Source organism: Choloepus didactylus, chromosome 25, assembly GCF_015220235.1.
Source record: "Choloepus didactylus isolate mChoDid1 chromosome 25, mChoDid1.pri, whole genome shotgun sequence".
NCBI lineage: Eukaryota > Metazoa > Chordata > Mammalia > Pilosa > Megalonychidae > Choloepus > Choloepus didactylus.
In genome coordinates this window covers 4,647,076-4,660,701 of record NC_051331.1, presented here as the reverse complement: position 1 = coordinate 4,660,701, position 13,626 = coordinate 4,647,076, and the positions used below count along the sequence as shown (strand labels likewise).

General features: G+C 38.0%; 2 protein-coding genes across 5 annotated transcripts in view; both read left to right on the top strand.

The window, feature by feature from the left end:
• The first annotated feature begins 415 nt into the window (after window positions 1-415).
• Window positions 416-2,099, top strand: LOC119520505 (olfactory receptor 7C1-like). Its single transcript, XM_037818410.1, has 2 exons — window positions 416-424; window positions 1,154-2,099. Exon 2 carries the CDS (start codon window positions 1,167-1,169, stop codon window positions 2,097-2,099), a length of 933 nt encoding a protein of 310 aa, XP_037674338.1. The 5' UTR covers window positions 416-424; window positions 1,154-1,166.
• Window positions 2,100-10,869: 8,770 nt separating this feature from the next.
• LOC119520503 (zinc finger protein 596-like) overlaps window positions 10,870-13,626 on the top strand; it is a 52,782-nt gene continuing 50,025 nt past the window's right edge. The window contains exons 1-2 of one of the 4 annotated variants that reach the window (XM_037818407.1): window positions 10,870-11,108; window positions 12,827-13,039. In XM_037818407.1, coding sequence (XP_037674335.1) covers window positions 12,928-13,039 — 112 coding nt within the window. In that variant the 5' untranslated portion in view covers window positions 10,870-11,108; window positions 12,827-12,927. Of the gene's footprint in view, window positions 11,114-12,826; window positions 13,040-13,626 lie in introns of all 4 variants that reach the window. The other 3 variants (XM_037818406.1, XM_037818409.1, XM_037818408.1) reach the window with 3 other exon arrangements.

Here is a 13,626-nt window from a genome sequence, read left to right as displayed (position 1 = left end):
TTTTCATCAAGTCTATGGACCTTCTTTTCATTCCCTTATCAATGTCTTTTATGGAGGAGATATTTTAAATTTTATTAAAGTCCAACTTATAAATTTTCTTTTCTCATGGGTCATGCATTCAGTGCTATATCTAAATCTCATCATCAAACCGTTGATCCCTAGATTTTCTTGTATATTTTATTCTAGAAGCTTTATACTACTTCATTTTACTTATAACTGAGTGATCCATTTGGATGTAATTTTTGTGAAATTTATACAATCTGTGACTAAATTCTGTTTTCTTTTTTTTGTTTTGAATTTGTGCATCCCGTTGCTCCAGCACTGTTCATTGTAAAGACCCATTCTTTCTCCATTGAATTGCTCTTGCTCTTTGGTGGAAGATCAGGTGACTGCATTTGAATGGATCTCTTCTGGGTTCTCTAAGGTTAGTCTATGTTTCTTTTTCAAGAACACAACACTGTTGATTTTTGTGTCTTATGGATCCTCCAACTTTGTACTTTTTCTTTGGTATTGTTTTGGCAATCTAGGTCTTTTGCTTATCCATATAAACTTTAGAATTAGTTTGTCAATATGCAAAAAAAAAAATCCTGCTGAAATTTAGAATGGGACTGGTTTAGTATTAGATCAGATTGGGAAGGCATGGCATCTTACAATATTGTGTGTCCTAATCCATGAAGATGTAATACCTCTAATTAGTTAGTTAATTACTTTAAACATTTTACTGTAGTAAGGAATATACAGCTTAAAGTTTCCCATCTTTAATCATTTTCAATAGTGCAATTTGTAATATTAATTACATTGAAAATATTGTGGAACTATCACCAGTATCCATAACCCCAACTTTTTCATCATATGGTACAAAATAACTGGTCAAATAGTTTGTTGAATAAAGTAAAGTCTAAGACACTTTGTAGCAGGAAATATGGCCTTGGGAAAAAGCTTACAGTTATGGACAAGGATGGCTAGTCAGCAATAGCATAATGGAGAAACAGGAACATTTACTTACCTTGATATTTTCAGATAAAGGGCACTAGCTCTCTATATAACAAATAAGTATTAATTAAATCTGTTTACCATGCAAACCATAACACTTATGTGAATGTGCTGATACCTGCTTGTGGCTAAATTTGCCTTACTCTGGGCTCTTTTCCAGTAGTTACAGATACATGGAAACAGGAAACCAAACACACGTGTCAGAATTTATCCTCCTGGGACTCTCAGAAGATACCAAAGTACAGCCCCTCCTCTTTGGGCTGTTCCTGATGATATACCTGGTCACCTTCATGGGGAACCTGCTCATCATCCTGGCCATCACCTATGACTCCCACCTCCACACACCCATGTACTTCTTCCTCTCTAACCTGTCTTTTGCAGATATCTTTTTCACTTCCACCACTGTCCCAAAGAGGTTGGTGAACATCCAGACAGGAACCAAAATCATAACCTATGAAGGCTGCCTCAGCCAGATGTATTTTTCTATGCTTTTTGCAGTATTAGACAACTTCCTCCTGGCTGTGATGGCCTATGACCGCTTTGTGGCCATCTGTCACCCCCTGAACTACACGGTCATCATGAACCCCCAGCTCTGCGGCCTCCTGCTGCTGGCATCCTGGTTATTGAGTGTTCTGGTCTCTCTTTTACATGACTTGATGGTTTTGCGATTGTCTTTTTGTAGAGAGTTGGAAATCTCCCACTTTTTCTGTGAACTTTCTCAGGTAGTTCAACTTGCTTGTTCTGACACATTCCCCAATGATATAGTGAAATATTCTGCAGTTGGACTTGTGGGTGTTATTCCACTCACTGGGATCCTTTTCTCTTACTCTAAGATTGTCTCCTCTGTTTTGAGGATTTTGTCAGCTAGAGGCAAGTATAAAGCATTTTCCACATGTGGGTCTCACCTCTCAGTAGTGTCCCTGTTTTATGGTACAGGTCTTGGAGTGTATCTTAGTTCTGCTGTTGCCCAAACTTCAAGGGCAAGTGCAATAGCCTCAGTGATGTACACGGTGGTCACTCCCATGCTGAACCCCTTTATCTACAGTCTTAGAAACAAGGACCTAAAGCAAGCCTTAGAAAAACTCTTCAGATGTGCAACAGTATAAAAGGATCCTTTGTCTGAAGTTTAGAAATTTGTCATGTTTAATAGAGATCAAACACTGGGAGATCTGATTCTATAAACTTTCCTAATGTTTAGAAAAATAATCTATTTGCCTAATTTCTAGGAGTCTATCTCTTCAATAATTATATATTGAAAACACCTGTTTTTTTCTATTCATTTTTAAAAATAATTTGACTTAATTCATTGTATTCCATGGTTTCAGTGCTGAAGACAATCTGCTGCTGAATTTTCAGCACTAAAATATTAGTGTAGTGCTGGTAAGATATTCCTATTAAATATTTAATATTCCTATTAAATATTAAATATTATAGACTATATATAAATAAAATTATATATAGTCTATAATATGTGTACCATATACCACTTGGTTGTTAATGTATTTGTACCTGTGTCATGCCTTATAAATATATCATGTTAACACTTTTTTATATTTGTAGTGCTACTCTGTGGGTTACATGCCTTTAAACAACCATTTACAAACATGTTTGTCCTCAATGCATCACTGATACTTATAACCCCATTAATGAACCATAATCACACCTGACCATTCCCATACCATTAAGTTCACCCTCATTATCATATATGTACATATTAGATTATCATTCCTCCTTCACTGGCTTCCTCCTATCTCTAAGTTCCCTATATTATACAATATGATACACTTATTTTCATTTTTAATAGAGTTCTCATTAGTGGCAACATACAACATCTCTCCTTTTGCGTCTGGCTTATTTCACTATGCATTGTATCTTCCGGGTTCGTCCATGTTGTCATATGTTTCAAGACCTCACTCCTTATTACTGTTGCATAGAATTCCATCACATGTATGTACCACATTTTGTTTATCCATTCATCTGTTGAAGGACACTTGGATTGTTTCCATCTCTTGGCAATTGTGAAGAATGCCACTATGAACATCAGTGTGCAAATATGTGTTCACGTCACTGCCTTTAGATCTTCTGCGTATATACCAAGAAGTGAAATTTCTGGATCATAGGGTAACTCAATATCTAGTTTTCTAAGGAACCACCAGACTATCCTCCAGAGTGGCTCTACCACTTTACAGTCCCACCAGCAATGAATAAAAGCTCCAATTTCTCCACATCCTCTCCAGCATTTGTAGTTTCTGCTTTGTTTAATGACAGCCATTCTAACTGGTGTGAGATGATATCTCTTTGCGGTCTTGATTTACATTTCCTTAATAGCTAGAGAAGATGAATATTTTTTCATGTGTTCTTCAGCAATTTGTATTTCCTCTTCAGAGAAATGTCTTTTCATATATTTAACCCATTTTATAATTGGGCTGTTTGTACTATTGCCATTGAGTTTTTGGATTTCTTCATGTATGCATGATGTCAGTCTTGTATCAAATACATGGTTTCCAAATATTTTCTCTCATTGTATTGGTTGCTTCTTCACCTTTTTGTCAAATTTCATTGATGTACAGAAGCTTTTGATTTCAAGGAGTTCCCATTTTTCTGTTTTTTCTTTCTTTGCTTGTGCTTTGGGTGTAAGGTCTAAATAGCTACCTCCTAATACTAGGTCTTGAAGTTGTTTCCCTACATTATCTTCTAGGAGTTTTATGGTACTGTCTCTTATATTAAGGTCTTTGATCCACTTTGAGTTAATTTATGTATAGGGGGTATGGGTCCTCTTTCATTCTTTGGATATGGATATCCAGCTCTCCCATCCCCACTTGTTGATGAGACTGTTCTGTCCCTGTTCAGTGGATTTGGGAGCCTTATAAAAAAATCGGCCAACTCTAGATCTGCGTTTCTGTTTCTGAATTCTCAATTCAATTACATAGATTAATATGTCTATCTTTGTGCCAATACCATGTTGTTTTGACTACTGTGGCTTTATAGTATGCTTCAAAGTCTGGAAGTGTAAGTACCACCCCTTATTTTTCCGTTTTTAGAATGTTTTTAGCCATTTGAGGCCCCTTCTCCTTCCAAATAATTTTGATAACTAACTTTTCCAATGTAAAATTGTTGGAATCTGGTTTTGAAATGCATTGAATCTGTAGATCAGTTTGGGTAGGATTGACATCTTAACAATACTTAGCCTTCATTTCCATGAACATGGAATATCTTTCCAGCTGTTAAGGACCTCTTTTTATTTTTTATTTTTTGGTTTAGTAAAGTTATATAACTTTCCATTTACAGGTCTTTTATATCCTTGGTTAAATTTATTCCTAAGTACCTCACTTTTTGTTGTTGTCACTATTATGAATGGAATTCTTTTCTTGAGTTTCTCTTCATTTAGGTCATTTCTAGTGTATAGAAATACTAATGACATGTGCATTAATCTTATATCCCACCATTTTTCTAAATTTGTTTATCAGCTCAAGTAGTTGTGTCATCAATTACTCAGGATTGTCCAAATATATGATCATATCATCTATAAATATTACAGTTTTCTGCTTCCTTTCTGATTTTGATGGCTTTTATTTCTTTGTCTTGCTGGATTGCTCTGACTAGAGCTCCAATACAATGTTGAGTAATAGTGGTGACCACAGGCATCCTTGTCTTGTTTCCAGTCTTAGAGGGAAGACTTTCTGTCTCCCACCTTTGAGGACTATGCTGGCTATGGGTTTTTCATATATGCCCTTTATCATATTGAGGAAGTTTCCTTCAATTCATATACTTTGAAGTGTTTATATAAAAAATGATCCTGAATTTTGTTGAGTGTTTTCTCAGCATGTATTGAGATAATCATTTAATTTTTCCATTTTGAGTTCTTAAGGTGTTATACAACATTGATAGATTTTCTAATGTTTAACCACCCTCACATACCTGGGATGAACCTCATTTGGTTATGTTGTATGACCTTTTTTATTTTTTTACCATTTTTAATTGAAATATATTCACATACTGTACAATCATCCAAAGTGTAAAACAATTGTTCACTGTATCATCACATAGTTGTGTATTCATCACCACAGTCATTTTTGAACATTTTCATTACTCCAAAAAGGAAAAATAAGAGTAAAAATAAAAGTAGAAAGAACACTCAAAATATCCCATACCCCTCCTTCCCCATATTAATCATTTACTTTTTGTCCCCATTTTTCTACTCATTTGTCTGCACACTGGGTAAAGGGAGTGTAAAACATAGGTTTTCACAATCACACAGTTACACCATATAAGCCACATAGTTATATGCTTGCTTTCAAGCATCACAGATACGGGATTGCAGTTCAACTGTTTTAGATATTTCCTTCTAACTATTCTGATAAACTAAAAACTAAAGTGGGATATCTATATAATGCATAAGAGTTAACTCCAGAATGACCTCTCAACTCCACTTGAAATCTCACAGCTAATGAAACTTTATGTTTTTTCATTTCTCTTCCCCCTTTTTGGTCCAGAAGTCTTTCTCAACCCCATGATGCAGGGTACAGGCTCATGCCTGGGAGTGACTACCCACATTGTTAGGGAGATTTGTAACCATGGAGGTCATGGTTACAAACCATGGTTCATGTCCTTTGTCGGGGGGAGGGCAGAGAGCTCACCTGCCAAGTTGGCTTAGAGAGAGAGTCCACATCTGAGCAACAAAAGAGGAACTCAGGGGGTAACTCTCAGGCACAATTATGAGTAGGCTTAGCCTCTCCTTTGCAGTAACAAGTCTCATAAGCGCAAACCCGAAAATCAAGGTTCTGATCCATCAAGCTAATAGTCACCAATGCTTGTGAGGATAGCAGAAATTCCCCAGTTGGAAAGGTTAAATATTTCTGCATTTTTCCCTAATCCTTCAAGTGGGTTTTGTAGATACTTTTTATTCTCTGTCCAAATTACTCTGGGTTGTATCAGGGCTTCATGCTAACCTGTACAAACCAATGAGATCTCACTTTCTAGTCAAGGTTCCATGTAATTAGAGTATTTGAGTAAACTGACCATACAAGTTAAATTATATAGTGTGCTACAGAAAATGTAGATTTTGCACCAAATAAACATCTCTTCCATTGGTCCCACACAGAAGCCACATTTTAAAACCCAGGTAATATCCTCTATCCTTTAGTCTGATCTACCCCAATATCAAGCAAGTCCATTTCTTTCATATCTCCAATCAAGGTCTGATCTCTTTTTCAGTCTCTTTTACAGTTGATTCTTGGGGGCAATGCTGACACTCACAGCTGCTGAACTCTGTCTCTGGGTTCCAGGCACCACACAGAAACCTGAAGCTCCAGGTTCTGATCATGTCACATGCAAACAGTTCAGAATCTCAAACTTTAGAAATAATTGTTGCAACTCATGAATAGGTGTAACTGCTCAAAGGGCTCACAGTCTAGGAACCCTTACATAAGCCCTCCCCTCATTCTCCATGCTCCCAGATTTAATTCTCAGAGTTTGCACATTATTATTTGTCCATATTAGGGAGGCAATAAAAGGGTTGTCATTTCATCTCTGGCTTATTCACTCAACCTACTGTCTTCATGGTCAATTTATCTAGTTGTATACCTCACAACTTCATTCCTTCTTGGTGCTCCCTCATGCAAAAACATTATTCTATTTGTACATTTAATCACACTCATTGACCACTCTATGTTTCACTAAGTTATATAGTCCCAGGCTTTATCTTCCATCTTTCTCTCTGGTGTCATACATACCCCTACCCTCCTTTTTCAAATATATTGATAGCCTTCTTTTATTGGTGTACCTACAACATCAGACTACCACCACACAGTATTGTGCTATCCATTTCTGGATCTACATTATCAATCCTCCAGGACATTCTATATTCCTTCAACATCAAATGCCCAGTCACTAAACACTTTCTGTCTCCTGATATCTTCATTTCTACACTCTTCTCCAAGCTGCTCTCTCCTGTCTTTTCCTGTCAATAGTGGTCATTTCAGTATTTCCTGTAGAGGAAGACTCTCGTTCACAAACCCTCTCAGTGTCTGTTTATCTGTAAATATTTTAAACTCTCCATCATTTTTGAAGGACAACTTTCTCAGATATAGCATTCTTAGTTGGCAGTTTTTTTCTCTTTCAATATCTAGAATATATCATACCACTGTCATCTCACCTCCATGGTTTCTGCTGGAGTTCTGCATTTAGTCTTTTTGATCTTCCTTGTATGTGATGGATTGCTTTTCTCTTGCTGCTTTCAGAATTCTCTCTCTGTCTTTCACATTTGAAAATCTGATAAGTGTCTTGGAGTAGGTCTATTTGGATCAATTTTGTTTGGGGTACACTGTGCTTCTTGGACCTGTAATTTTATGTGTTTCACAAGAATTGGGAAGTTTTCATTGATTATTTCCTCTATTATATTTTCCACTACTTTTTCCTTCTCTTCTCCTTCTGGGACACTTATAACATGTATATTCATGTGTTTCATGTCATCATTCAGTTCCCTGAGATGCTTCTCATATTTTTCCAATCTTTTCCCTATCTGTTACTTTGTGTGCAGGATTTAAGATGTCCTGTCCTCCAACTCATTCACACCAAATAGTGTTTTCAAAATCCAGAATTTATTGAGTCTGCTCCCTCAAGCTGCATGTATTTAGTACTATAAGAGCCAGTTACATGTTACTCACAGCTGGGTTGAGTAAAAGAACCCTGAAAAATGGTAGATATTGCCTAATGAAGAGACTCACCCATGTATATAACCCTGTGAACTTACTTTCTCATTTTTCCTTTTAAAATTAACTGATAAACAGATGGTGATAACAGGAAAATCCAAATATAAACCTCCTATTTCACACCTCTTGCATATTTAGAATAATGACCCTTCAGTGAATCTACATGGTAGAGCAGAGTCTCATTTTAATAGAGGAAATCACAGGGAGGTTAAGACAAAAAAGATAAAAATATGGGGTAGTCATGAAGAGAGACCTGGTCTCCTCAAATCCCAGCCTGCTCCATATGGTGGCTATGTTCTTTATTGGTGCTCTGTGGCCTTGGGGAAAATCACTTAACATCATTTATATTTATTTTCTCCCCTATACCATAAGGGGGTAAGATACAAACCAATTATTTGATACGCATGTTCTGTTTGGTTTGGTTTTGTTTACACACCTTTAAAAAGACATTTTTCTTTCTTCACCTTTCACTTTATTTACCTAAAGTAAGCATTTTTTTTTTTTGTTTATTTCTGGATTTTTTTCTATTGACAGCTCTGCGCATTCACTCCATTTAATGTTATTTCCAATTATGCTCACTAGATAATTAACTTGCATTTAAAATTTTCAGGGTCTGAAGGGACTTACTTACTTGAGAGCACTGTCAAACAGATTTTTTTAATTATAATACTTCAAGCTTTGTTAATGTTAATCTTTATCCCAGATTTTAAGAATGTGTGAGACCTGCTTGTCTGTGTTGTGTGTGTTTGGGTGAAAATTATGTCAGAGAGAACAATGAAATTATCTCTAAGAGATTGAAGAACCAAACCACTGAAGAATGGGATGTGGATATAGGGTCTATAACAATGTGGATATAGGGTCTCTAGATGGAGAATGGGGTTGTGAAGAAAGTCACAGGTAAGAAGGTATAGCCAAGAGAAGACTGTGGTGGCCAGAATATGTTGGGTATGCAGTTTGCATACTGGCAAAAGTGGTCTAACATGAATGCAAAACTCCAGAGGGTCACTTTTTTTTTTTTTAATCATCATTTTACTGAGATATATTCACATACCACGCAGTCATACAAAACAAATCGTACTTTCGATTGTTTACAGTACCATTACATAGTTGTACATTCATCACCTAAATCAATCCCTGACACCTTCATTAGCACACACACAAGAATAACAATAATAATAATTAGAGTGAAAAAGAGCAATTGAAGTAAAAAAGAACACTGGGTACCTTTGTCTGTTTGTTTCCTTCCCCTATTTTTCTACTCATCCATCCATAAACTAGACAAAGTGGAGTATGGTCCTTATGGCTTTCCCAATCCCATTGTCACCCCAGAGGGTCACTTTTATTACACAGGCAAAGGGGGCAGGGACAGAGCAAAGACCTTTGGGCAAGGGGATTATAATAGCAGGACTGTTTTGGTGTGAATAATTGAAACTTGATCCCAACAGTTTTGAGCAAAAAGGGAACATGTTATGGTTAGGCCTGGCTGGTCTCATGTGCTCAGATGATGGTATCAGGAAACCTTCCCTATCTCTGGGCTTAGCTGGCATCTGCGCTGTTTTTATCTTCAGGCAGCAAATGATGACCAGTGTCTTCTGATATATATACTCTCAGTTTACAGTGGAGGGAGGGCTTCTATGTTTCCTTGCTCCAGAAAAATGCAATCATGATCTCAGTCTCATTGGCCTGGAATAAATCATATGCCCATTTTGAAACAATCACTGTGGCAGGGAGGTAGGACTGGCTACAGAATTTGCAGATCCCAGTTCAAAATAGAAAATGTGAGGCACTATGTAAAAAGCAGGAGAAAAGTGCCATTACAGATACTAAAATATAGAGCTATTTCATTCATTCTGCAGTCTCTCTCACAATTTTTTGTTTGCTATATAATTTCTTTCTAAATAAAGAAAAATTTAAAAAATTAAACTATTACCATGGATTTTACCATCCATCTTTATATGGGGCAATGCTAGTCTTAAATGCAAATATGAGAGTATTAAACTTGCATAAGGACTCACTAAAATTTCATAATTCATTTTTCATTGCTCAAACATACATATACATTTTGTTTTTACCAGAATGATGGAAATATTGAAAAAAAATTAACTGTACTTCTTGCTACATTGTGCACATACTATAAACACTGTATCTATAGCTCAATGATGAGTAAGGAAGGACCAAAATGGAAAGGAGCTATGAGTTGCCCCATCTTTGCTTGTCCTTCTATGATCATTTTCAGCATAAGTGGTTGCCTAGTGCAAGGAAGTAATTAGTAAGAAAGGGTATGATAGGGTTCCTTGATCATCTGTGTTCCTTAGAATGTCATAGTCTTCCTTCTGAGTTTGAAGCCAGTTCTGGTGTAAATGGAAATCATGGCCTCCCAGGTGTCAATGTCCCCAGTTATTCAGTTGTAGACATAAACACCTGCCCTGTACTTATTATGGTCTCATTGACCTATTAGGTCCACCAGAATTCTGTACTCATAAGGCAGCAGGAACACTATATACAAATGCTGTATGTGATGGGGGAAGGAGGAGTGTGTATTGCATATAACTCTTCTGCTCACATGCATCCTCCATTGTCCCACTGCATTTACAAAAGACAAATTCAAAGATGAAACTATAGGAATTCTGAGACAGAAAGAGCAGAGTGCTAAACCAAGCCTGGCACCATTCTGTAACAGTAACCTTTTTAATATAATCTTAAAACTGTAAGCAAGCAGGAAATTGTAAATTCACCCTAAAATGTCACCATAAAGCATCTTTTAAATGTAGCCTTAAAATCGAAAGCAGGTGGGGAGTGAAAATTTTGTCTCACAAAGGAGCAAGATGTAAATAAGGTCTGCAGCCATATGTAAATATCAGTCTGCCCAAAAAACTAAATAAGCTTTAATCTATTTTCTTAAACCTCCCAGATAGAAATCAGCCTTTCCTCTATCTCCCTAGACTTGAGGGGCACATTTCCCAGTGTAAATCCTAAAAACAGTACGATAAAATAGTGAAATTCTCCTGTTACATGTTAACTAAGATCATTAGCTCTGTTTGTCTCTAATGGGTTGAGCCAACTGAACAATCACTTGGAGGAGACTGATTTGGAATATCTTACCCCGTTCTCCCACTGGTGTAAGTTAACCCTCTCTTCCTCTTCAGCCTGGCGCGCTGTGACGTCATGAGGCTGCGCCGAGCGACAAACCCAGATCCCGGAAGTGCCCCTGCTTCAGTTTTCGCGCCGAGCCTGGGACACAAAGTCTGAACCCCCTGCTGTTCTGAGTTCCTGGACCCCCGAGGTGGGACGTTCTCACCTTAGCTCCGCGGCTGACGGAGAGACTTTCCTCCGACAGCGGGACGAGAGGGTTTCTTGTCCCCCCGCATCCGGGACCCCAGCGGCCGCTGCTGCAGAGGAAAACAGGTTTGGTGAGTGAGTGTGGACAACTCATGTGCTTGTACAAGCCTTGGCCTTGTTTCTTTGGTTCTTGTTGCTGTCTTCTGTTTATGGGCTGTTTGTTTCTTCTTCGGTGACATATAAACTGCTGGAGCTGTGAGTGGGAGACCACACTCGGCTTGGGTGCTCAGTGGCACATAGATTTACGCGAATATTTTTGGAGGGAGCAGCCCCAGACATGGGGGATTAGCCTTTGCGACTTGGTTTGGAAGGAAGCAGCCCCTGGCATTAAGAGAGGTCACTGAATTTGGTGCCTAGGTTTTGGTTATTTGGGTGCCCAGTGGCACATAAGGCCATCGAGACTTGGTCGCCTAGGACTTGGCTTTGATTCGTGGTCTTGGTTTTGTTTGTGGTTTGGTTAAGATTTTGTTTTGTGTTATGTCTTGTCCTGTTTTTACCTCAAGTCATCTAAAAAGTGTTTTTCTTTAAATGGGAAAGAATGCAAGTGAGAAATTAATAAAATTAAAAAGGATGAACCTTTAAATAGCATTCGTAAGAATTAAAACTGTTTGGGTATGAGCCCATGACAAAAAGAAGCATAAAATATTTATGCAAAGGAATTTGGTCTCAGTATAAATTAGTGGATGGCCACAAGTGGCCAAGCCAGGGAGCAGTAAAACATAATGTTATTTTGCAACTAAATTTATTTTGTAAGATAATGAACAAATAAGATAAAATTCTATATGTGCAGCTTTTGATGGCTCTATCTTAGTATAAAAATTTCCGGGGAGAATGTTTCAGGCATGATGTTTAAATGGCCAGTCAATGGCCTAGCTTCTCCTTATAAGCTCCAGATGAAATAAAGGAAAGCCCTAGCCCCCAGTATAAAACAGTGCTGGCTAAGATTCCCTGCCCCCAGGTGGATGAGGCTTTTGAACTCCAGGTGGAAACATCAGTGGCCTTGAATTCTAGGCCCCTGCTTCTGGGTCCCACACTCCCCCTCCCCCTCCTGGTAGCGTTTGCAATTTTTGCACTCCTTCCCCACCCCACCCTCCACCCCCAAAACCTACAACTTGGCCACTCCCTCCTCTTCCTCTCCCTCTGGCACCTTGTCAGAAAGCTGAGAACAAGCCCCTCATGCCTATGAATTTTTCCCAAAATGGCCTTCCCACCTCATATCATGAGTGATATGAACTTCAGGCAGAGCTGAAATAGATACAATGTATGAGAAAACTCCTTTCTCTACCTCAGATCTACACAACTAGAAGAACTGGGTCTCCAGTTATCAAGAGGATCCCAGGAAAATGAAAAACATGTTTAAGTTTATTTTTGTCATGCATAAACCTAAGTGCACTGATATACAAACTTTGTTAAATGTGCTGTAACCTTAGAAGAAAGGATAATTAGAATTAAAAGGGCTCAGTTTTGCTACTTGTTTACCCAGTGTTAAACTAGAAAATCCAGTTCATGCCCCAGCAAATCTGGCTATTCCACAATATTCAGACCCAAGTAAACAAGCTGGCAGAACAAAATTAGATCACTATAGAGCAGGCAAAATTGTGACACTAAGAAATGGAGTTCCTAAACAAAATAACTTTAATAAAAATCTGGAGGTTGTCTAACAGCCGGATGAAAATCCATCCATGTTTTGAGAATGATTATTTGAAGCTTACCTAAAACTTACTCATATAAGCCCAGAGGATCCAATAAATGAATGCAATGTAATTCAGTCTTTTATTTGTCAGAGTGCTCCAACATTCATCAGAAATTACTGAAAGTTAAGGTGGACTGAAGTTACCAATCTCAGCACTGGTGAAAATTACATCTGAAATGTTCTATAATTGTGATGCAGCTGAAGGATGGGAAGAAGGCTATCACCTATAAAGCTAACTGGAATGCTGATGTATTAAAAACATTCCTGAATAAAACTTTTCATCAGCAAAAGGAGTCTGAGAAAGGTAAAGCCCCAGGGCCCCAAGGAAACTGCTGGGCCCCCAGCATTTACATATTGCTGAGAAGAGGGTCATTGGAAATGGGAATGGCCCAGCTTGATGCCAAGGGGAACAAGGGACTCCAGCAACCCAGTGTCCACAGCTGACCAGAGACAGGAGAGTGAACTTAGTGATGAGGCCCAGGGGCATTTCCATCCATTGGGAAACCATCCCAATCACCCACAAAGAACCTTGGGTCTCATTGCAAGTGGTTAAGAACTTATTAAAATTTCTGGTAGACAGGAGAGTTAATTGCACTTGAAAGGAATGAGTCCTGGTTATGGGCATGTCTGAAGTTGCTAATGTCTTCCCCCAGCATCAGGAATGCCACATTGGAAAAAGGTCAGTTGACTTACAAAGTTCTTTACAAGTCTCTTTCTCTCTCTGAAATGAATATACAAGTTCTGTCTCTAGAAGCAGGCCTACAAACTGCATTGAAATATATAGGCAAGCCACAAATGCCTAAGGAAGAAAAGCTGTGAAATATGCTTCATATGAGCTAGAGATGTATAAGAAATCACATTAAGATTGTGGCCAAACATAATTCTAACACA

What these genes read in the sequence shown, in the direction of transcription:
- LOC119520505 (XM_037818410.1), top strand. Translation starts at nt 1,167, where the DNA reads ATGGAAACAGGAAACCAAACACACGTGTCAGAATTTATCCTCCTGGGA.